Below are 25,429 nucleotides of genomic sequence, written 5' to 3' on the forward strand. Positions count from 1 at the left end.
CCCCCCCCCCCCCCGCCCCCGGGTGTCGGGCCCTGGGCCTTACCTTCGCACTCTGCGCTAAGTCCACATCACGACTGTGACTGTGGCTCTGATGTAGTGTGTTTCTTTAAACTGACTAAGTTATAAAGCAAACCGGTTCATTTCTAAAGAAACCTTCTCTCTTTACCATATGCAGTACGTAGCATTTGATCCAAAGCCATCGATGGATCTCGATTAAAATTAAAACATCTTCTTCTGTGTCCCATGAGAATCCCCATCTTGGTTATGTCTCTAGGTTACATATTTTTGACAGCAAACTCTTAGGAAGTCTTCCTTGGAAGACCTTCAGGGAGAGTGTCGGCTACTTCCTGTGCTTGTCGTTTGGGCTGTGAAAGTGCCCCAGAACCATTCTTTCTACGCGCTCAGGCCCGACCCACAGTGTGGAATGAGCTCCGGGCCCTACTTACAATTCGAGGTTTGAAGGGTGGCTTGATCTTCTTCTGCTCCAGGAGCACCCAGTCGATCTCCTTGAAGAATGGGTGCTGCTTGATGGCGTCCTCGCCGTTCTGGGCCGCCACACAGCCCAGGCGCTTGTGTGGGTTCTTGGTCATGAACTGTGGGGAGGAGGACATGACATCATTAGTGACAGAGGCCTGGCAGGGACAGGCTGCGAGGGAAAGATGGAAGTCAGCCAGGGCAACGTCTTTAGCACCCTCTCCCAAGCCTGTTTCCTGCACTTCTGGGGGACTCTACCCACCCCCCCCGAGTCCAATTTTACTCTTGTCTAGAACTTATTACGTGCTAGCCGCCACTCTCAACGTAGCATACATTATTAACTCATTTCGTCCAAATGCGAGCCTCTGAGGTCTATTATTGTCCCTATTTTATAAGTGAGGTAGTTGAGGCACAGAGAGGTTAACCTGGCCAAGGTCAAACAGCCAACGAGGTACCACGCTGGGAGGAGGAACTCAGGCTGTTACTAACTCCCCGGTTCTCCTCAGGTTCTCGAGTCTTCTCATCAGGGAGATGGAGGTCTGATACACTCACTTACACTGAGAGGTCAACAGTCCTTGCTGAGGTGAGAAAAGAGGACCAGCTATTCATGCTAAGGTAAATTATCAAAGGCTCCTCCACTTCTCCTTTTCCTGGCCCCAGGGCCCCCTCACTTTTTCTTTAAAATTTGAATTTGTAATCTCCAGCATACAATACCCATGTAGATCAACTGATTAAAAAAAAACAAGAAAAGGAAAGGATTATGGCTTCTCAACGTTTGTTGGTAAAAACCACATCGATGTGTTTTATATTTGTGGGCTGACGTCTTGTGAGAAGAGCCTCTGGCTTGGAGGCAGCTTCTCGAGATGTAAAAATCTGTATTTTTATCCGCAGCCCTCATATTTCCCCACACACCCAGGTAAGCTTATTCCTATTACGTGAGTCAGTTCTGATGGCAAATAATCTGAGTAGATGTGTACCACATAACCTTGAAAACAATCCGTGCTGGTAGGTGGAAATATTTCTGAGAGCCCCCCCAAATAAAGTTAGGGGTGTGTGTGCGCGCGCGTGTGTGTGTGCATATGTGCGCGCGCGTGCACGTGCATGTGCGTGCGCATGTGCGTGTGTGCGTGCATGTGTGTGCGCATGTGCGTGCGCTAGAGACAGTTACATTTCATAGCGTCTGCATTCAAATAAAGGAATTTACTTCCATAATCCAAAGGAAGAAATCTAGGCTGATACGGTTTCAGGCTTCATTAGCAAGAGGGGTTTTCTTGGGCAGGGAGAGTCTCCTGCTGACTCCTGTCTGGTGCCCCTGAAGCCAAAGCGCAATGACCCGCGGCTGGGAGAGACACAGATAAGAGAGTGAAGGGCTGGTGGGCAGATTCAAGGTAGAACGGTACCAACACACACTTCACCTTCCTGATCTAAAAGTCTCCAGAGGCTACCCTGCTTCAGCACTCTTAATTCCTACCACCCACAGGATAAGGTCCATAGACTTTGGCACACAGAAACTTCTCAGTCTGAACCCAGTCTACCGTGGCTGGCCTTTAGTATCCTTTATTCCCCTGGCCGAATGCCCCTGTCCAGTCCCTATGTATCCTCTAAGAACCAGTCAAAATGCTGCCTCCTCTGTGAAGCCTCCCAAGATTCCCTCCTCTGTAGGTATCTGGGACCTCATGTTTCTTGCTTATTTAAATTACTATTTGCCTACACATCTCTTCCCCCTAGCAGGTAGGAATCAGTCCTGTCTTCCCAGCGCCTGGTTCAGGGCCTGGCTTCTATTGTGCACTCAGTACACTTAAATGACTAAATAGGGGGCTGAATGCTGGGCCTCAGAGCACAGTGCTGAGGAAGGAAGGCACTAGGACCAGCACTTACTGTTGCATAGGTTGTGCACTGTGTAACTCAATGATGTAAATGGTCTTCTCTAGAGTTCTGCACCACTTATGTGTAGGTAGCAGCCTTCAGAGACACAGCTCAGTGGCCAGAGTCATGGAAAACCTGGCCTGGCCCGAGAGTCAAGGGACAATGTGAGGAAGTAAAGTGTTCCAAGGCCAAGGGAGTGAAGACTCTTCCTCACTTCCTCAGCTCTTCCTCACTTCCTTAGCTCTTCCTGCCCTTCCGCTTCTGGGGGAGGAAGTGTCAGGGCTACTGATAAACACACAGGTTTTAACATCTTGGGAAGCTGCTCCCGAGTCAGAAGCTCTTCTTGCAGGGAAGATGCCTTCTCTCAGAGACGTTGCCCTCACCCACCAGCGGACACAGGCATAACCTCTAGCTTCTGAATCTCTGTAGGACGAAGTTTCTCAACCTCTGTGCTAATGACGTTTTGCACGGGATACGTCTTTGTTGTGGGAATTGTCCTGTGCATTGTAGGATGTTTAGCAAGTCTCTGGGCTCCACCCACGAGATGCCAGCAGCAGCCCCCCTCCAAGTTGTGATGGCGAAAACGTCTGCGGACATTGCCAAATATCTCCTGGGGTGGGGGTGGGAGGGTAAAGTCACACCTTGTTGAGAAACACTGCTCTGGGTCATCCAAAAATGAAAGGGCCTCACTGGGATGCGGGCAGGGGTCCCACCGGTTTGTCGGGCTGGTGTTCAGGGCCCTGGGCAAGTGAGCAGCTCTGCTGGGCTGGTGTTCTGGCTCCTTCGGGTGCTGCCCGCAGGCTTCTCCTGAGCCGGCACCCGACACAGCACCTGGCGCGTAGCCGACGCTCACTGGAATACACTATGAGTGAACACACATTCTCTACTTGCTTCCTTCACTGTTCTCATCCCAGTTGTGACTATGTGTGGATGTATTTTTTTATTTATTGCCCACCTCTGCCTGCTGGACGATGGCTGTTATACTCACCAATACTCACTTAGCACGAGGCGTGATGCCCCCCACACTGGAAACACTCAACAGACAGTAGGTCACTGCATTACTGACAGGGAGGGAGAGGGCGAGGAAGACAAAGGGAAATGGCTGAGGTGAGGGAAAGAAGGAAGGGGAAGAAAGCAAGAGCCGCAGGCGAGAATAGCAGGCTCTGATGTGGCACCTTCCAAAATGTGGCACGTGTGCTCCCAGACACCCACAGAATGATTGGAGGTTTTCTGCCATTTTCCTACGATGATTTATGTTACTTAGCTACGGTAAATGATACGGGTTTCCCGTTTATGACAGTGATACAAAATTTCTTGCTAAAAAACACGGAATTAGGGAAATATCGGTAGATGATTGAAAGAACAAATAAATCACACTTGAGAGGGTACTTGCATACGGGAAACCTGGTGAATGTAACGTCCAGGTACTGAATTTTGCTGCAGTCTGATGGGTGACAGAAGCCAGGACTGGAAGTCAAGGTTCTCAGGCTGTCATCTCCGTCCCCCCTCCACCAGCGGGTCAACTGCTCTGCCTGCCTTCCCGGCATCCCGCCTTCCACAGCTTTCTAAGGCGGACAGGGCACTTCACTTACTTGGCCTCGTCCAAGTGGCTTATGCTACAGAAATAGCCGCTCTGAGCAAGTACTAAGCATTTCACACGTGCGGGATTATCCGCAGGGCTGGGGACCGTCTCTCTATTGTGTCTGAATCCAGCACAGCTGCGCAGGCCTTGAGCGGGCCCTTCTTCTCTGATCAGCCCTTCAGCCACAGAGATGCAGTCATGGGCACAGGCGCACGGTGCCCGCCTCCCTTTTGCCCATCAGAGGCTCCAGCGGGAGAAGACAGGCGTGGGTGGCAGGGGAGGAGGCGGCGTGTATGTGGCAGAGGTGATGCCAGCACGGTCTGGGTTGGTTGTGCTCCCTCTGGAACGCATGGGCACACAGACACGTGCAGAGCTTGTCCCAGTCCCAAAGAAAGCAATTCATGCCTCAACTCCCTGCACTGCCCGCCTCTCGTTCAGCTGCAGCAGAGGTGGGAGGAGAGAGGCATCCTCAGGGACCAGGAAGGAGTGATGGGGACAGAGGGAGGAGAGGGAGAGAGCTCAGGGGAGCAGCGGCGTGGGGAGGGGGAGGACTCACAGCTTTCAGGATGCTGACAGCCTCCTTGCTGAGCCAGACCGGGTAGAGCACGTCGTCGTGAAGGATGGACTCGAACAGGTCGTCCTCGTTGTCAGCCTCGAAGGGGGGCTGCCCAGCCATCATCTCGTACATCAGCACCCCCAGGGCCCACCAGTCCACCGAGGGGCCATACTCCAACTCCTGCAGGATCTGTTGGGGAAGCGGGTGAGGTCAGGGCCCGCCCAGGACGCCCGCCCACAGCCTCCTCCCCAGGCCGCAGGTGCCGTGGGAACTGCCCCTTCATTTCTGGCTTGCTCCTCTGCACAGCGGAGCCCTGGCTCGTATAACTGAGGCTCGGAAATCAGCAAATTCAGGGAAAACTGACTTTGGGAGGCACTATGCTGGGGCCTAACTCTCAACTCTCCAAAGTCAACACTGACAGTCTGTCCTCCTGTGGGAATAGATCGCCGTCTCTTTGTCGGAGCAGATGAAGCTCCTGACTTGCACTTAGGACCACATAAAAATATGTGTGTATTTTTGACACTAAAATCCGGGTCAGAAGAGCAAGATGCAGGCTAAGAGAGACACGAGCAAGCTGTAAGTGACTGAGAGCAAACGAGGACCATCTCACACTGAGCAGAATCTCAGTCTTCTTTAAATTGTGACAATGCTGAATTCACCTGAGCCCTATGTTTTTGAAACGAAACTACACTTAGTAAATCTCCCCATCCTTTTGTGTTCTAACCACAAAGGACGCCTATGCTTTTGGATATTCCGGGAAAAGACCCACCTCCAATGTGCCTCGCGACTCCCACAAAACTGGCTGATGAATCCCTTGTATACCTGCCTGCGTAAGGCCCAGGCCCCTTCCCTTTATCTGTGACATTCCTCACCAAGGAGCAGAACCTTCTCCCTACTGCAACGGCCCCAATCAAATCATCTCCTCGATCCTCCAGTGTGCTTTGTCTTTGTCACGGGTCACTTCTCTGACCTACACTCTCAGTCTCTCTCGCTTCCTTTCTTCTGACCGAAGGCGGAGCTGAATTCATTTATGTTAAGTGCACACACGACACGTGGCTGTGGGATACCCTGCGCCATCAGCTTCCTGCACGATGATGTGCGGGGACCGCAGGTTTACAAACTGAATCATAATTTCAATGTCAGGGAGGAATGTGCCCTAAAGAAGCTGCAGGACCTTTTGAAAAGCAAGTAATTGCCCCCAATCCTATATTTTTCTGGAGCACTGGCCATGTGTTACAAGGGAAGAGACAGAAGACTGACTGGGGTGTTTCTCTTCCATTCCAAGTTTGGGGCTACATTTTCTGGGTGATCTAGAGCCATTCGTTTGACTTTCTCATCACCCGAAGCTCAGATTCTCAGCTTAACCTCCTAAGATTAATTAAGGTGGAAGATTTTAAAAGCATGTTGCAAAATACAAAACTCTGGATAATTGGAAGTTGGTGTGCAATCCAAGGTTTCTTCTGTTAGCTTTGGTCTCCATGTATGGAGAGTAGGCAGCAGGTCAATGATACGTATTTGGCTCAGAGTGGAAATAAATGCCGCACTGGCTCCACTGCTAAGGAAGGGCTTGTGAAGTGAGGTCCCATCCCGTAATTATTTTCTCCTTTTATCAGAGCCAGATTAGGCCCACAAACACATGGGTGAGATGACCTCTCTGGGTTGCTCTCAGCTCTGTAATTCTATGAAGAATTCCAAAAAGTCAAGGCGATAGAGGACCAGCATGGCTGGGGTGCATGTCCTAAAGGGCTGCCCATTCAGGACTTCCCCCAAATGGCAAAAGGGCATACACGGTCACTCCAGCTTACCCCAGGCAGCTAACTTCTCAGATCACCTGTCTAGAACGAGGCTCCAGCTCAGTTCTCAGACTCCAGGATGGCCAGGGAAGAGGAGACCGAACTAAGTACCAGGACTTTCCCTGGTCTCTTCAAAACACCCTTCTAGAGACTTAAGACTACAGGCTGCTTGGGATTAAGTGGAATCATTTTGAAAACAGTAAAAACACACGTGTTTTAGGAATCCTTTGAATTTAGAATGAAAAGAAATGTAAGCAAACGCAGCCCACTTTGAATTATCTGGGGCTGGCAATCTGGTGAGAATCTCTGGTCTCTTACTTAGCCCAGTGGTCAGCACATGCTATCTGTAAGGTCAGAGCTATAGGCTCTGCGGTCCTGAGAAGCCAGTAATGCTGCCCTGCTCCAGAGCCAAAGCCAAAGTCAGTGGCTCCTTCGATCATGAAAGATCTAGCGCCCCACCTGGCTCACCACGGCACTGCTCGTTTCAAGGGCATGGTTACCACCGTCTGCTCCAGAAAGTCTTTCCGGAATTTCCCCAGCTTTTCTCGTATCTTCTCACATCCTAAGACCCTTTCCCGTCCCTAACGACTACAGGCCCTTTCCATATACTACCATGATTTTAGTCACTTTTTCATGGTCAGTTGTTTTGCCTGGGCATCTCTGAGCCAGCAAAGGTAGGGGCTCTAGCATGCTTCTCGGCCCCCCACCGGGACCAGGCCAATTCCAGCACTCAGGAGACTAGTGGCCACTTATGCCCACTGTGCGTGTCTCGCTGGGTGCGCGCCCTTCTCTCCTGAGTGGAGAGGGCTAGGAATGCTGGGGTGGCTACCCTCCAGCCTCCAGGAGGTGGCAGATCTGGGTCCTGTGCCTCCACAGGGTGGCAGGGAGGTGACCTCCAGGTGGCCTATGTGTGCTCAGACAGGATGGCTCTGCAGAAACCACAGAGCGGCCCTGACCACCCTTCCCCAGGCCCACTCCAGAGCCTTCCCATTTGGGGCGGCCTCTTTCATAAAATTCCTTTGGGGCTTGGCCCTAATTTTCTGCTTCTTACCTGACCTGTCAGCACTGGAGCCGTGAGAAGGGCAAGGCTTCACACGCCATGGGAGGGCACGGGTGCGGTGGCTACCCCCTTGAGCGGCTCAGAGCTGAGTTAGAAGGGCAAGCATCAGGCCTAATGGTGCCAGTCACACCCAGGGCTGGCTGCCATTTCCTGGGGAGCAGGCGCCGGGTGTGTGGAAAGGAGAGTGGGTGCAGTGGGGGCTAGCCAAGGGTGCATGGTGGGAAGAACAGCATTAGGGAAGAGCTAGGGCTTCATTAGGTGTCTGTGGTTTCAGGGTTCACCAGGCGCCTCATAGCCCCTCCTAGCTGAATAGAGGCTTATGGTTTCTTAAGCATTTCCATGCTTTAATCTCATTAGACTCTCAAAACAGCTTGATGAGGTAGGGAGGGCAGGAAGTGCTCTTCCCATTTGAAAGGTGAGGAAGCTGAAGGTCTAAAACACTGTTGTGACTTGAGCAAGGTCACATGGGGGCATCAGGGGTCCAGTCTAGCCTGGAATCTCAACTCTCAGGACGGTGCTGTTCCCACCCCACCGCATGAGCCAGCGGTGCTGATAGCGACGCAGTGCTCGTGTGGGCCTGGCTCTGCGCTCAATGCTTTGGAGGCATAATTTCATTTCATCTCCCCAGTAGCCCTTGCTGAAAGCAGCACTATTTTATCAGCTGTGATTCGCCCACAGAAAGACCAGGACTGCTCGCCGCAGGTACTGGTGACTCCGCATCCTGGGCACGAGGACGGAAGGCGAAGGAAGAGCGGCCGCGCCTCCTTATAAGCCGAGCGACCGGCACTGTTCACGGTGACTCGCGTCAACGGACTGCCTGTCGTGAGAGCTGTGTGGATGTTTTGTTCGTCATAAAGTGACTGTTTGCCTTGGGCTGGGTCCTTAACTACTCTGCTGGCCTGTTAACCCTTTGACTCTGGCATCAGCTTACAGAGGACTGAAACCAGGCACTCTGTTGAGAAGGAATGAATGAGGAAGACAGTAAAAAAGCAGGTCCCAACTGAGGGCCCTGGCTTTTGCTGATTTCTCCTCCAAGATTAAATTCCTAGTGTTCCTGCTAAGGAAGATTGACTGAAATCTCGCTTTCAGATCTCTTAGAAGGTAAAGGTTCGAAAGGGAATTCAACTTTTTACTTACCGTCCTCACGCCTCTCCTCGGGCGCCCCACGTCTTGTCTGGTCTGTGAAGAGTCTCTGAACTGTGCTTCCTGCACTCCCTGCCTTCTGGGCCAGACTGCTGGTGCCCAACTTCTTCCCGGCACAGGTCTGAGAGACCCGGACACCCTCCACCAGGAAACTCTTAGTGGGTCTACAGCTCCTCTAGGATAAAGGTCACTTCCTTTGGTCCTCTTTCCTAATTTTATTCATAACTATGAGCATTAAGAACTCTACGTTCTAGCTATACTATTTCCCTTTCCTGAATGAAGGCCAAGAATATTCTCATCCCTTCATCTTTGCTCACATTGGAGTGTCACGAGTTCAAATTCATGTATTCATTCAACAAACCGTTACTAAGAGCCCGATCTGTGTGCTGGATCCTGGGAGTAACTCAGAAACACAGCCCCTGCCCTAAAGGGTTCAGAGCCCAGGAATCCTGAACCTCGTGTGCTGTCCTGCCCCCACCCCAATCCCCCTGGTTGTTTTCAGGAATGCTCCCTAACCCCACCCGCTACCACCAAAGTTAGTCCTGCTGATTCTCGACAACCTGGTCGCCTACCAGGTGTTCCAAGAAGCCTTCTGTTATCCCTGAGGATACCACCTTGTCTCTTGTATCTATTTATTCTGCTTAATACCCAGAAGCTCTTTTAGGAGAGTGAGGAATGCTCAGTCGATTCTTCATCCTCACTTTGTGTCCAGCAGGGGCTCAAACAATGCCCACCGAAAGGAAATGCAATGGTCCTGTGCTAACGAACACCTATGCGCCACGGGCAGTGCGTTTGGGGGGCTATCTCCTTCCCATCTTACACGGTCAGAACCCTCAAGGACATTTTTATTCAGCATCTATGATACACTTTGTCTTAAATCTGAATCATATCACACTAGGTATGTCTCAGCCTCGGCAAGATTGGCTTGAGAAACGCGACGCCGATAAGCACTTTATGATGAACAAAATATCCAAACGACCTCACGAAAGGCAGCCCCGTGGGTCAGGCCCCCAACGGACATCTCTGACCTAGATTTATAACGAGGCCCGCTTTCCTCTTCCTCCTCCTGCTCGATCCTGTGCACCTGCCATGCAGAATCGCCACCATGCTAGAAATGGCAGAGGATTCCCGGTTTTACCGCAGGTACATTACAGCTGCTGAAGCTACCTGCTGCCTTTATCGACGGCGCTCCTGTGTTCTGGTTATTAAGAAGCGAAGACAATGAGACAAGTCTATAAAGTTCTCTTGGTCCTAGTCCATTGGTAGTTCTGGACTATGATGGAAGGGTAAGGCCCAGCAAGGCTCTGGCCCGGTGTGGGGAATGACCTGTTGCTCACAACTGGCCCATTATCTCCTCCATCACCGCCACTGCCTTATGGAGAAATCAGTAAGCCTTCTACCTTTCCTCTTCTCCCTCCTCCCTTAGAATCTCTCCTGGTTTTCTAGAGTCTGCCCCCAGCACCACTAGGGGACCTCAGCCCTGGCAGAAGAAGGCGGCCCTCCGCGCACCGTCTTACCTCGGGCGCGATGTAGTCAGGAGTTCCACAGAATGTGGTGGTTGTGACACCATTCAGAATGCCTTCCTTGCACATCCCAAAGTCGGCCAGCTTGCAGTGACCTTCTGCATCCAGAAGGATGTTGTCCAGTTTCAAATCCCTGCAAGATGGGCCAGAACCACACGATTAATGCTTCAGCCATCCCAACAGGGTCTTCTTGAGTTGGGAGAGATGTGCACATCTCGGGGAAATTTGCTACAGGAAGGAAAGCCTTTGAGGAGGCTTGACCTGCTGGCAACCAACCTCAGTCCAGGGCTCTCGCCCACACTGACCAACCCCCAAAGGTGCCTCCATTCTCCCCAACGTGAGGGAGGAGCATCTCAAGACTGCTGCGGTCTAATAAAATCAGTAGTTATTTACTGAAGCCCTACTGTGTGCTGAAATCCATATTATTTAGACCTTGACATGAGAGGAAGAAGCAACTCATCCCCCTTCTTTCCTGAGTTAACCACAGGGATCAGCGGAGGGACAAGACTCATGCAGACTAACATCAATGATTCGGCCGAAACCACGTAAGCATCAGACGCTACTTTACGGAACACTGACTATGGGAGCTATCGTGTCATGGGGAAGGCCACTTCTGGCTGGTGCAGGCTGGGAGGGCATCAGGACAAAGTGACTCTCAAGAGAAGCTGGAGAGATGGTTAGGTTTGGAGAGAGCATGAAGGAAAAAGATGGGAGGGAAGGGAAAGCCCACGGGGTGGGTGCCAAAGGCAGTGACGGGACCAGAGAATTGGGCCCTGGTGAATGGTGGGGCAAGACAGGCATGTTGAAACCAACCCTGAAAAGCCTAGAATGCAAGAGGAGTTTGAAATTCATGCTGAGGACAGTGGGAGACCTGCCTGCGGGAGCATGAACTATGTGCAAGATCAGTCCTCTCAGGGCAAGCAGGCATAGGGGGTAAGGCTCTGGGGACAGCAGGGAAGACAAGGCTGGCGGCAACAACCAGGCCCTACAGAACCCGGGAGGTTCTGCACAATGAGTGAGCACCACGGGGGATGGTGGGGGGCCATGCTGGCCTCAGCCAGAGCAGATCTCTTGCTTTACAGTTTGGGGTTCCCCATAAGATCTTGCATAAAATTTGAAGCTCTGGGTAAGAATCCCCCTACCAACCGAATCTGCAAACCCCACACCTGTCCCATAGAAGGACCCAGATTGTCAGAGGGAGGTCCCCATCCTGGACCTCCCTCAGCAGCCACTCTGGGCTGGGCTGGTGGGGCGGGGGGGGGGGGCTCCAGCCACCATCAGGAATCCAGGCCTGAGTGCAAAGGTGGGGCAGGAAGCACTTCAGGGCCTGCCTGCTTTGCACCCGCGGCCCCGTTTCCGCTTACAGCTGGGACTTCTTGAGAAAAGAGAAAGCTCATAAAATATGCTGTTCTAAGCAGATGCTTGTGAACTACAGAAAGAACAGTGAGCCCAACCAAGCCGAGCCCCTGGGACCGGGCTCCCCGACCTCCCCGCCGGCCACTGTGTGTGGTCAAGGCTCAGCTCCGGCCGGGGTGGGAGGGAAGAGAGAAGAACATGGACTTGGGCACGGGAGGCCTGGGTTTTAATCCCTAGGGTGGCACTGTCCAGGTGAAGTCACCTATCAAATTGGGATGACACATCCCTGCTTGTCTGAAGGGTTGAGATAGTGTGGAAGTAGCAGGCCTTTATAGTGTTACACCCACATCCTCCACGAGGACGGAGCTAGAGGGAACCGGGGGTTCTGTCTGCCCACCTGCAAACGTGGGAGTCATTGAGAGGCGAACCTGTGTGCCCTGCTGAGTTCCAGCCCTTTCATGCTCCCTGATCGAGGGCTGCCTTGCCCACATGCACGCACGATGATTGCCATAGCAACACGTGTACTAGGAACAGCAATAACAAATGTGTGGAAAGCACCTCTGTGGTCTACAAACCGCATTCATGCTCTGAACAACAGCGAGGGTTCAGAAGAGTGTGCTGTGCTATGACCGTGGCAGCAGTAAGTAGACGGAAGCCGGAAGCAGGTAGGTGACTTCTGAAAGGTGACGAGGACATTGACTTCACTGCGACCTGAAGTCCTTCTCCCCTCCCTGGCCCCTGCTCCAAAAGGCTGGTGTTCCTGCCTCCGTTCACCCCACTCCTTCACCTTCCTCCCTTTGAGTTGGTGGACTTCTCCCAATGTTGGCCACCAACCCTGATTTGAGAAACAACCGACGTGCTACCTCTCAAAGCCCTCTCTTTTAAAGCTTTGTCGGCAGGGCGCATTCTGCATTGTATGGAGTCGATTCGGAAGATTCCAAGTCAGCCTGAGGCTTGCCCTTCTGAAAGTTCAACTCAGCATTTCCTTCTGCTCAGGATTCCCACTCGGGGCAAGAGAAGGTGGAACGTCTTCCTTCTCCCCATCTTCTGCTCTTTGCCTGCCCCTGCTCTGACCCAGGTGCACACTGTCCCCCTGCTTCCTGCCCCCTCTTCCCCTGAGGGAAGCAGCTGTCCCCCCCCCAACCCACTGAAGCCCCAGGGGGTCCAGGGGGCCCATGAGGGCCGAGCATGTTCTGCCAGTAGCACACAGGCAGCTGCCCCTCTGCTGTGGGAAGGGAGGCCCCAGGCCAAAGCACATCTTCACACAGTCCCGCCGAGGATGCCAGAAATCCTGCCCCTACTCACCTCCTCCATTTCCCCTCTGTCTGTATTTCTCTAAAGCCCAGCCTCCCCACACAAAACCAAGTCCCATGGAAGGGACAGTGACTTATGCTCCTTTCCTCAGTGACGGGGAAGATGAGTGTAGCTGGAAAGACCCTGGGGGCCAGAAATGCCATTATTAAAACTTTATTCCTCTGGGAGTCTTCAGTCTCATTAAAAAGAAAAATACCCCCATGGCTGGGACCAAACCAGTCTGGTGCTGGGCTCTCAGTGAGCTCCTGAGTGGGGGTTTCAGTGGAGGGGAGAGCCAAGGCCGCCCAGGGCCATGCTTGCTTGGGCAGAGGGAAAGAGAGAGGACATCCATCTTTCCCTCCAAGGGGGTTAGGGGACAAGGGCTGCTGAAGGATGGTGGTGTCCTTGAAATTCTGCTTGCTGCACAGCTAGCTGAGGGTGCCCCTCTTGGTTTTCCCTCCCTCTTCCCTTAGCGGCACTGCTGCCCCAGGACCCCCGACTTTCAACTTCCCGTTCCTGCCCCAGGATCTCCCCACCTGTTGGCTTTTAGTGCTGCCTGTTCACAAGTCGTCTCTAAAGCCTCCCAGGAAGATCAGGGACACTTATTTCTCAGCCTTGCCAGGTCCGAGGCCCAGTCCGCAGGACAGGGGGTATGGGCTCTTCTCCTTCTTGGGCGCTCCCCCGGGGCTCATGTAGTAGGTACTCATTGAACTGTGCACTGACAGCTTTGCAAAGAGGGACTTCAGCCTAGATGTTAATCCCCATCAGTCCTCAAATACAAAGACAGGGTACTTTTGAGGACCGGAACATTTTTAAAGGAATGGGGTCATATTTTTAATAGTAGAAAAAAATATAGTAAAATCCTTTCCCCTCTATATGAGTCAGATAGGACTAGTTTTTACTTATTCAATTAATAATTTCATTCAATTTTTTTCAATAGGTAATACCTTCATGTTTCTAAAACTCAAAGTGTAAAAGGACATACAGTAAAAATTGTCCCTCCTGCATCTCTTCTCCAGATACCACCATCTCCCCCTACAAGCAACTGCATTTTATTCACTCCTTGTGTATTGTCTCGGTCACACTTTCTGCATAAATAAGAACGTGTGACTATTTTTTCGTGTCCCCCCTTTTAACTAATTGGGCGCTTACTACCTGCAATCTTTTGCACCTCACCTTTTCTGCTTAATATGTATTGCAGATCTTTCTGTTTTGGCATATAAAGAGGCTCCTAATTCTTTTTTATGGCTGTACAACACTCTGCCATATTTATTAGGGGACATTTAACTTGCCTCCAGTATTGTGCTATTACGAACAGCGCTACTGTGAATAAGCTTATAAATAGATGAAGGTAATTGTACAGATTTTCTAGAAAAGAAATGTCTGAATCCAACAGGACAGGAATGTGGATTTTGATGGCTGCTGCAAACTGCCCTCCTTAGAGCTGAAGGATTTACACTTCTATCAGCAGTATGTGACGATGCCTTCTTGCCAGCATGGTACGTTATCGAGTTTCTGGTAGTCTGAAAAGTGAATGCATATATTTTTTTTAAGATTTTTTTTTTAAGATTTTATTTATTCATTTGAGAGAATGAGAGAGCACAAGCAGGCAGAGTGGCAAAGGGAGAGGGACAAGCGGACTCCCCGCTGAGCCGGTAGCCCCATGCGGGGCTCAAGCCCAGGACCCTGAGATCATGACCTGAGCCTAAGGCAGAGGCGTAACTGACGAGCCACCCAGGCGCCCCTATCTTGGTATATTCTTAAGTTTCTCTCTAGTTTAAGCATTTTCTCATATGAAAGGTGTGTGTGTGTGTACTGCTGCCATTTTTCCCTTATGGTGTGTTTGTTTCTTACTGTTTTTTAAAGAGCTTTTTCTGTATCAGGAAATGAACTTGGAGTGGTAGAAGAATTGCAAATTCTTGTCCCAGTTTAATTTTTGACATTGCTTACGGTGGTTTGTTTTATGGTTTTCGGATTATATGTCTTAATTCGAAATGCTTTACCCATTTCAAAGTTATAAAAGCATTCTCCAAGGTCTTCCCTGTACTTTGATGCTTCATTTTACAAATGCAAGGCTTTGATGTATTTGGAATTCGGCCTGATAAAAGGTGTGAAGTAGAGATTCAACTGTGTTTCCAACCCCATATGTTGGATAGTTCATCTTTTCCTCATTGACTGAAACATCACCTTTTTCAAATACTGGTCCCAGCTCCCCGTAAGTGTTTGGACTTACTTCTGCACCCTTCATTCAATGATGCTGATCTATGCCACACTTTTGAAATTACTGTAGGTTTATGATGCATTTTAATATCCAGTAGGGCTGGTTCCCTTCCTCTTTTTCAAAATTTCCTGGCTACTCTTGCTTGTTTATTTTTCCATATGAACTTTAGAATCATCTGTCTTGTTTTAAAAAAATCCTGGTGATGTTTTTATTGGGAACATGTCTAAAGTTATAAATTAACTCAGAGAGAATTGATATTTTTATGATGTTGAGTCTTCCTATCCAATAACATTGTTTGTCTTTCTATTCATGAAAGTCTTGTCTGTGTCCTTTAGGGGCATTTTATAGTTCTCTCCTATAGATCTTGTGCATTTCTTGTTTTATTTAATGGCAGCCTACTGGATGTCCCTATACCCATTCTCATTTTCTTCCCAGAGATCCTGAATGAGGACATAATGCCTGGAGGCCTACAGCCACCTTCAACCATAAAGAAAAGGACTAAACCCCAGAAATGGTCACTGGACTTCCCATCTCCAGATAATACTCATATGAAAAAGAAATAAACTTGTATCTTATTTAAAGCACTGCTGTTTAAAGCACTCTGGGGTTTATATGATAATCACAGCTAAATCCACTTCTGAGGAATCCAAATTGTTATTTTTATATTTTAAATTCCTATTGTGAATGGGTCTTTTCTTCTATCATATCCTTTATCTGGTTACATATGTATATACTAGTTATTGATTTCTACTTATCATTTTATGCTCTGCTACTATATGAATGTTCTTTATTTTTGTAAAGGAGTTTTCCAGTTGATTTTCCTGGATTTTCCAAATTATTTGTAACTGGTGATCATTTTTACTTCCTTTTTTACTGTTTACATTTCTAACTTATTTATGACTGATTGTGTTGGTTAGAACCTTAAGAACAATGCTAAATAACAATGATGATTGTGTTTGGTAGTCTTTGATTTTGGTAAGGGCATTTCCCCAGGCAAAATGCCTTTATCATAGCCCCTGCCACTTGGAACCTGACTGAAGGCTACCTTACTGTGTATTCTCCACTAGACTGAGGACTTACGAGAACTTCCACGGAAACTCCCTTTCTCCCCAGCTTCCAGAGGTCCCAGTGAGCAGTGGGGAAGATGGTAAGGAACAGGCTATGCAGTGCCCCTCTAGTTCTGGGTTTCTTTACCTTGGAGCTCGACTGACAGTTGCAGCTGGCTAATTCTTTGTTGTGGGGGGCTGTGCTGTGTATTGTAGGATGCTTAGTAGCAATGGTGACCTATACACTAGATGCTATTATCAACAACCCCCACTCCCCAGATGTGACAATCCAAAATGGCTCTAGACATTGTCAAATGTCTCCTGCAGGACCGCTGGTGGACAACTACTTCTCTAAGTCTTAAACAGCGATCAAGGCTGCAAGATGGTCCAGATCATTAAGCCAAATAGGGATTTGAGAGCAAGGCTGTCAGGAAAGGGTACATCTGTCTGGAATGTCGTCTACCATTTTATCTCGGGAGACACCAGCCCTGCTGGTATTTGGTACCATCGACCCCCCTTTTTAAACATCTTAGGAAATCGACGCTCAGGAAAGGTAAGTTGCTCGCCCATGCTTGCATGGCTGGTAAGAGGCAGTGCTGGGCTAACTCCACCCAAGTGCCCATGACCACGTTTCAGAGCAAATGTAAGATCCATGAGCTCGAAATCGCTATCTGCTGATGGGACACAAATTCCTTTGCCTTAAAAAAGGCGGGCTTCATGGTGAGAAGGGGAATATAGAGGCCCAAAGGTCATAGTCACTGACAGGGAAGGAATAATTTAGGGGACGATGGGATAACCAAGACTCCCTTGAGGTAGGAGCACAGATCACTTCCAGAAACTCAAAAGATAGTCAAGAAAATCCCAAATATGTTTGAGACTCAATTTCCTTATCTGTAAAATGGGGATAATATTGCCATGATTGAATGGTGTAATCCACGTGAAAGTTCTAGCATCAGTGCCTGATTCACGGTAGTTACTCCACGAGTAACTAATGGTCTCTAACAGTCTCCCGGGGTCTCTGACAGTCATTTCTTAAAATGCACATGCCCTGTGGGGGCAGGTCAGTAGGTCCCTAAAAACTCTTTAATATTGGAGAAACACTTACTGCTTCCTAGTGTGTATAAACGACAGACTCTGTGGGATGAAGAACAGGGAGCATATGTAACTATCACACAGGGGAAAAAGTGTCAAAGAATACTTGAGACTGAAACTTCTAGTCCAGGCCGGGGAGAAAATCATGGGTTCCTTTCCCCTGGGCCTGGGGAATGATACCTTGCAGCCAGGGGAACACCAGTGCCCCAGGGGAGAAAGCAAAGAAGGGTGGGGTGGTTTAAGGAGGAGGGGTGGGGCAGCACAGGGCCACCCATCAGAATTGATGTGACAGCTTCCAGACCCTCAGCAACCTTCCCAGGCCCTTATGCAGAGCCAGGGAGCAGCTGTCCCAGCACCGGGAATCCCTGTGCTTTGCGGCTCTCTGGGTGCTATCACACACCTTATCTGTCTCCCAACACCAGCCCTGGGCAGGAGGGGTATCATCATCCCCAACTTGTAAAGAACTAGGGGGTGAGACTGGGTGGGGGGGTGCCCCAAGCCTCCTGAGGTGAGCAGGGACCCAAACAGCAGAAGCTGGGTGGAGTCCTGGGCTCCTCCCACCGCACGTCAGCCATCTTAGGTCAAAAAAATCCTCCTCCCCTACTTGTAAAATTGTATTTTCCCAATTTCATAGATTTCCCCAAGAATAAGGGCCAGAAAACTCATCTGGAAACCACGAGCATTTAACGAAGGGTTGGCACCCCAGAGACCCTTCACACATAAGAAAAAATGGAAAAAAGTTTTTTTGCTTGACTTGAAAACTCACCCCAAAGGAAGAGACCTGTCTGTCCCTGTCTTCTTCACCCAGGCTCTCCATTTTTAATGCCCTCATTTCCCTGGTACGCTCACTGGTAGATTCCTCTAGCATGCTGATTCCCCAAAGCTCAGGCCCGAACGCCACACAAACGACAGCACATTCTTCCATTTACTTGAAGATAAGAGATTAGAAAGATTACTTCTCAGGATGCCAAGTATTTGGATCACCAGAGAGCAGGCCCTCGGGGGAGGTTATGAAGAAACTCGGCTTGTTTTTGGACAAATAGTGGAGACGAGCACATGATTGTGGTTAATCAGATGGGAATACAGGCTCTTCGGGCAGATGCTTCACAAATTGAACCATACGTTCGCGAGAAAGACAATTTTCCCCTTCAATGTAGCACGCTCCCCTTGCCACTGGGGCAAATGCTGGTGACTGGCTGCTGTCCTTCCTCCTGGCTCCCTCTGTGGTGGCTGCCCCCCAGCACCCCACGGAACGCCAGATCACTCCAGTGCCACCCGGGCCCGGCAGAGCCACAAGCACGAAGCCGAGGACAGGGCACCTCCTGCCTCTGTCAAACAGAAAAGCGTCATTGGCTTCGGAGCCGAGGTACAGATTTCACAATTCGCCATCGCTATGCTGACACCCGAGACTCAGGGGCAACGTGTCACTCTGGGCCAGTCCGCAGGGAAGTCTCAGAGTCTTCATGGGAAAAGCTGAATCGTTTAGGACAAAATAGTTAACTACCATTTTGGTTCTTTCCAAATGCTTTTGTATGCTGGCTCAGTCTAAGTCTTTAAACGCATTATCTCATTTAATCCCACCAACAGCCTAGGGACGTGGTAGGACTATTAACCGCCTTCATTTTAAAGATGAGGAAGAAGGGCCTGAGGGGCTATGCCCCTGGCCCTGGATACACGGGTGGTGAAAGACAGAGTTGGTTTGCCCGACATTAACTCCCATGCTCTGAATCACTTTGCTATGTTGCTTGTGGGGCGGGCGGCGGGGGGCCTTCTGTGGGATTGAGAGCATAGCTGTTGGTGTTGGGGTGATGGCTGTTTTGGACTCATGGCAAGGTGGATAGAAGATGTAACTGATAAGCTAGGCAATGCTGTCTTGACCAAACTGATGACCCCTGGCCTGGAGAGAGCAGACCTTCAGCTACCACACCGACAGCTGGAAAGCCAGGTGTGAAACAGTACCCCTTTCACAGCCAAAACAAACAGCCTGGGGCTGTACCTGGACATTAAGACTTGGAATCCCTGCAGAATAATTTATCTGACTACCGAGGTTGTATCCAATTACTTTTTTTTTTTTAATCCACAGTAGTGAAAGCAAATTCTTACGCTTGATATAACAGATAATATCCTGACCTCTACTGACAGGAAATAGGCCTTGACTTGTGTCCCCAGCGAGTGGGATGGGCCCCTCTGACCACCATGACATTTATGCCGAGCCCCCCATTCCTCCCCAGGCCGTCAATCAACCTACACTTAGCAATGGCTATTTGGGGCCTGGTCAGTGTACAGACTGGGCCAAGGACAGTGATGACCTCAAGCAAGTCACTTCTGTGAGCTCACTGTCCTCAAATATGAGAAAAGACGGCTGGATGAGCTAGTCCCCAAGGACCCCTCTCGTCTGAGATCCTGGGAAGCGAAGGCAGCTGGAGCCCATGAAGTCTGAACTCGCCGTGCTGGCTGTTGCACACCCAATGTTCCCCTTTCCGCTCTGCAGCAAGCCTCTGCCAGCAGGCGTTTTCACACAAAACGTAAATCAGACGATACTCTCCTGCTTGCATTCTTCAGGGGCGCCCCACAAACATGCTTCCTGGTGTGGTGTGCGAGGTGCTTTGGGGTCTCCACCAGCCTGGACTGTTAGCTTCCTCCCTCATCGCACCCCCTCCTAATCCAAACCTGGGCCTGTGGGCCTTGGGTGCTTCCCAAGCATCTGAGGCTGTCTCCTGCCTCAAGGTCCTGGCACAGGCCCCGCTATGAGGATCTGTCTTCCACAATGGACGCCCCAGGAGGGTGGGGCCTGGAAGCCCCCCAGCGCCCGATCCTTCCTAGCATGCTGGTCACAGGATGAAAGAACTAGGGAGTGGGGAGGGGAGTTGGTGAATCATGGCCCCGGGCAGCCAGGCGACCCAAACAAATGCTTTCAGACACCATATGGAACTATTAAGACATATTATTGAACACTGTTCAAACCAAGGCCAAACCATCAGAGGCAGCTGAATCTGGCATCCTCTTGTACCTTCCAGTCCGTTCTGTCACACTCAGGAAGAACCCCTCCGCTAACCCCAGCAGCTTCCATGGCAGTCAGAGTGGAGCCCAAGAGCTTTGCTCTGGCTCTCGAGCTGGCCCTCCTCCCCTTCTTTTGCCACCACCTCCCTGTCTTTCTAGCACAGGGTCAGGGGTGTCCAAGAGCACTTTCCTGCCTTGAGACCTTTGCCACATGGCTGCTCCCTCTCCCTGGAGAAGAGACCCTTTGTCATTAAGGTCTATGCCTCGACCCCTCTTCCTCAGGGAGGCCCCTCACTGGCCACCCTGTCTAAAGCAACCCACTGCCACTCACCCCCCGGTGACCCTTCCCTGAATCTCAGTCACCTCGGTCATTCCCTTCGCGGCAATGACCACAACCTGCAAGGACCTTGCTTGTTTATTTCCTTGAGTATATGGTTTCCCCCACATGAGCTCCATGGGAACAGGGACTGCGTCTTCGTGTTCCCAGCGCGGTCCCCAGAGCCCTGCAAAGTGCCTGCACTCACTGTTGGTTGAGTGTCCGGAGGAGATGGATCTGTATTAAGTCCACTCCAGTGATGGTCTAGCGAACGGCATGATTACAAATCCTAATGCCTCCATTGCCTAGCTGGGCCTAGTATGGAACGTTCCACTATATTTATGGCTGCCGCTCAGGGTCTGCTTTTTGTGGTGGGCCTTGAGGACACCGAGAGAGAAGACATGGTTCCTGTCCTCAAGGAGGGGTCTGGAGGGAGAGGTGGACCCGAGGCCAGAGCCCTTGGGATGATAAGTTCTACACTGGAGGGACAAACAGGACGTCGCCACTGCCCTTAGAAGGCAAGAGCTGCCGGTCTTGCCTTTTTGGCCCCAGTGATTTGCAGCTCAAAATCTAGCCAGCATTCTGTCATCGCAAAAAGGGCCACTCCAGCTAAAGGCCCAAGAGTAACCTTTCTGGGGGTGTGCCTGGAGCCTTGTGGAAGTGGACTATAGCCCCTCATGCCCGAATTCCCAGACAGGGAGGCCAGCACACCACTCTTCAAGGTCAGGGCGAGAAGCTGCCTGAACTTGTAAGCGTAGGCCTTCCTCGTCCAGCCGCACAAGGAGCCGCGTGCTAGAAGAGTGGTCAGCACCTCGCAGGTCACCTCTGCCCAGATAAAGAGCTGAGGAAACACAAATGTAGCCCCGCCGCAAGCTGAGGGGGATGTAGGGAAAGCACGTCTTCCTGCAAAGTGAGGGTCACCCAAGTTACTTGGAGGATATCAGAGGCCTCATGCGAGGCCAGGGAGCTGAAAATGCACTGACCTCTGAAGGGACAGAAAACAGATTTTATTATTCTTTAAAAAAGAAGGCTTACATTTGTATTTGTTTAATTTGGCCATAGAAGGTATTTGCTTTAAGACTGTGTGGTGCTCTTCAGCCAATCAGAAACGTGAATGCGCGTGCGCGTGCACACATGCCGCTAAGGACAGCTATAGGGTTGTGCTCGCACCCACACAGCTGCTCGTGGGCGCAGGCCTGCAGCCAACGGAGGAAGAGAACACACAGGTCCACGAGGAGGAGGCAGGTGAAGGAGATCCTATTTTTTTTTTTTTTTTCATCAGGGGGCACAAAATCTGGTGGAGTTGGTAGAACAGGCAGCCTCTGTCACTCCAGCTGATGAATATTTCCTGGGCAGCGACTATGCACCAGGGAGGTCCTGGCTGTGGAGCGAGGGCAGGAGTCTACCGTTATGTCAGCTCGCACACGCTGAGTCTGCGGTGACTTGGAGACATCTACGTGGATGTGCCAACCGGGTAGTGACAGATGAAGGTTTGGGCTGGAGAAATAATGAGCGTGGCTGAAACAGTCTGAGCAGAGAAGCGGGCTGAGACTGGTCTGTGAGCAAGCCCAGTGTTTAATGGGACAACCAGAGAGGAAACTCAGGAAGCCCAAGGAAGCCCAACTGTCCACCTGAGGCTCAGCGAGATAAAGGCACTTGCCCTTATTTATATTTATTGGTATTTTCTCTTTATGCTTCGATATTCTGATTTAGAAATAATAATAATGACGGTGATGATAAATTGTATTTTTCAAGAAAACACTTGCCAGATCAGTAGAGGTATCATGTGCCAGGGTTGAGCCGGTGAACAGCTCTAGTATAGAAAAGAACTGTAGACTTCAAATCCACCGACAGGAAGAAGGGAAGGGAATTCCAGAATTCCGCTTAGGGAAAAAAGAAAAGAAAGCAACAACTCTGCAGTGACACTGGGAGGTCTGCCAGTTAGTTAGTGGGGGGGGGGATGGGGGGGCACAGCTTCAGTACCACTTCTCAGACCCTGGCTAGAGGGGCCTCCATCCCTTCTGGTGGTCACCGGCTTACTCCATCTCTGAGTTCAGCCTGAGTCATCCGCTGCCTTTTATTTAACCCTAGGACCATTCCTGGAACAGGACTGGATTTTCTTGATGTCATTCAGCTGAAACTCAGCGTGCCGTTCCTTTCCTGACTTTGCTGGCAGTCACCGGCTGCATTTATTCTCACACTAGAGCAGGCTGTTTGGCCACAGATGTGGATGAAAACAGTAGTAGGTTATGTCCAGTGGAGGGAGGTTCTTAATAAAGGTTGGGGAAAACGATACCCAGCTTTCCAACAGTCTCTTTCATTATAATCAAGGTCACGGAAAGGTACTAAGGGCATGCAGTATACACACGGAGCAGAGAGGGCCCTCAGATTTAGCACTCACAGCTCTCCTATTCTGGAGCTACCGTGAGGGCGCATGGCAAGTAGCAATTTCTACCGGGGCAGACTACAGAGTCTAATCTGGCTCTGAAGGAAGCCAGTGCGCGGTGGAAGCCAGCTGGCCAGAGACAGTGCGGAGGTCTACGACAGGCATAGTTCTCCGCCAGAAAGCAAGTGGCCTGCACGAATTCAAAACAAAAATGTGCAACTTGCTGGTGGTTCAGCTCTCCACATATCCTATTCGGAAATAAATCATGACTTGGGATTTATTTTAGCAAGTGCTGTGGCAAAAACTAAACTTCAAAGGAAGCTGAAAAGGTGATGAACACGTGCTGTGAGGATGTGCTCTCATCATCTCCCTATACAGCCACAGCTCTATGCTGTGGTAATCGTACCCTACACTTTGTGACGCACGCTCCGTTATCTATGTGCTTTATTACACACGGAAAGTATCCAGTGCTGTTAGCACAGAGACAAATCAATATCCACAGACACAGATATATGCAGAGATGCTGGGAGTTATGCATCGCCTGTGTATATACAATGAAGTATGTATGTAGTAAAGTAGGGAACGTGCTATGAGAATGAGTCCAGGCAACATGTGACTCTCTCTCTCATGTATTAATCATACTAGGTACTTTATTGTGTGTATAATACAGTATAGATAATATATATATAAATTATATATGTAATAAATATACAGTATGATTAATACACATGCTATATAGAGAGATTTGGAGAGTTATACATTGCCTATATATACACAAAATAGATATGTAACAAAAACATATATGTAACATGCAATAAAGTGTCTAGTATTAATATATGTAACAAATATTTAGTATAATTATTTGTATATATATTTAAGTACTTCATATATGTATATATAGTATAATACATGTGTATACAGTGTATGTTTTACATAAAATCAGTAAGTTGAAGTGACTTCTTAGTGGTGTTGGTCTCCTTCCAATTTTGCAATTTCTTCTTACCTGCTCATTTATGCTAACAGAGATGGATACTAACAATTACTCTTGAAGCCTTAAGAATATGCAAATGCAAAATCCATCATCTTATGAGGCTAAAAAAAAAAACCTCACTATTTTCATGCATTAACAGCCCCACGTGGAGGTTAATTAAACAAATGCTAATTTCTTAATCTGCTGATGACTGTTAAATAGTTTTCATTGCCAGAGATTAGCTGTTAAGATATATCTATACCCACAACCATACCTGCTCTTTTTCGAAACATAAATGTTCTGATTTAATGGAAAATCACTGCAGGGCACAAGTATAAACTATAAAACAATTAAAATCATAAATCCAAATGGCAGCAATTCCCAGTGAGTTTTACAACATCCAACGAAGCAGCTGCTGATCTGAAAAGTTGTGCCCTGGGCCCTGCAGGTGAGCTGGCTGGAGCTGGGGCAAGGGACAGGCACGGGCAGCTTTCCGTGGGTGGCCCCTAGTGAGAACCCAAGGCGGGCTGGAGTCTGTGGGACAGTGGGATCATCAGCCCAGGGCTCAGGAGGTCCCAGGGCAGAGGCTGGCCACAGGTTGCTGGCCAGCTTGTTTTCCTTTCTTAGAAAAAATATAAAATTCATTCATGTCTTCAGATATTGACCGAGCAACTACTATGTGGCACGTACCGTTCTTGGCACGGAGGAAACAAAGTCCCTGTGCTCATGGAGCCTATGCTCTAGTGTGGAAAGAGACATCAGTTAATATAATAATAAATAGTATGTTAAAGAATGAAAGTGCTAAGAGCATTTAGGCTGGAATGAACTCCTCTATCCCACGTCCTCCTCTCTCCTCTATGAAGTGAGTATTTACTGAGCACCTTCTAAATGCCTGGCCTTTGTGAGATGACTTGCAAGAGACTGCAGAATTCTAAGCTGTAGCTTCTGTCACCTGCAGGTGACACCCGGAGCAAACCATAAGCCACCTGCTCAAGGATGGCATTTGGTATTTACTAGCGTACTTCATGAGCATTTGAGCTCTCATTGAGATCTCATTTGAGTCTCCCCCAAACTCTCTGGAATGGGTACCGCCAACACTCCTATCTTATGGATGACAAAACTGAGGCCTGGAGAGTGTGAATGCCTTGCCCAGAAGCCCACTGCTAGCTTGGGGGCGGGGCCCCAGATTTGTACCCTGCAGAGCAGCCTATAACCACACCCCTCATGTAGGTCTAAACCGGTGGTGGAGACCAGCGGAGGTAGGAGGAGTTCCTAAGCAGCCGGAAGCTCATTGAAGAAGGGCCCACATCTGCTATACTGTCTGCATTCTCCCCAGGTCCCTCAGTGCCTGCTCCAGGACCAGGGGAGGTCAGTACAGATTGACAGCTGGGTCATTCTCTGGGGGTCACACTTCAGGATCACCCCAATATCCAGCCCAGAAGGTTGTAAGGTGTGGCGGTCCAGTCCTGACTTCTCAATAACTGCATTTCATTGACCTGTCAATCTTATTTTTAATGGTCCATCAGAGATCTAGATTTGGGGCCCTTGGAAAACTGGTTACAGGTCAAGGGCATAAGGATTAGGAAACATTTACCAAAACGGGGACTCTCCATGGTGCCCCTGAAAGGTTAATAAGGCAAAACTGCCTGAGACTGAGCAGGGGGCTGTGGCATCTCACAGACATGAGTTTGGAGATGACTCGGGTTCTGACTTCTTAACCATACGTGAATACAGTGACTTAATGTCACTGAG

General features: G+C 49.7%; 1 protein-coding gene across 1 annotated transcript in view; it reads right to left on the reverse strand.

The window, feature by feature from the left end:
• Positions 1-25,429, reverse strand: part of PRKCE (protein kinase C epsilon) — a 512,271-nt gene that overhangs the window by 26,186 nt on the left and 460,656 nt on the right. Inside the window, exons 12-14 of the mRNA XM_040623514.1 lie at positions 9,992-10,130; positions 4,479-4,667; positions 447-593 (exon numbers count right to left, since the gene is read on the reverse strand). Of these exons, the coding sequence (XP_040479448.1) occupies positions 447-593; positions 4,479-4,667; positions 9,992-10,130 (475 nt within the window). The remainder of the gene's footprint in view (positions 1-446; positions 594-4,478; positions 4,668-9,991; positions 10,131-25,429) is intronic.

This window comes from Ursus maritimus, unplaced genomic scaffold (assembly GCF_017311325.1).
Source record: "Ursus maritimus isolate PB19 unplaced genomic scaffold, ASM1731132v1 scaffold_6, whole genome shotgun sequence".
NCBI lineage: Eukaryota > Metazoa > Chordata > Mammalia > Carnivora > Ursidae > Ursus > Ursus maritimus.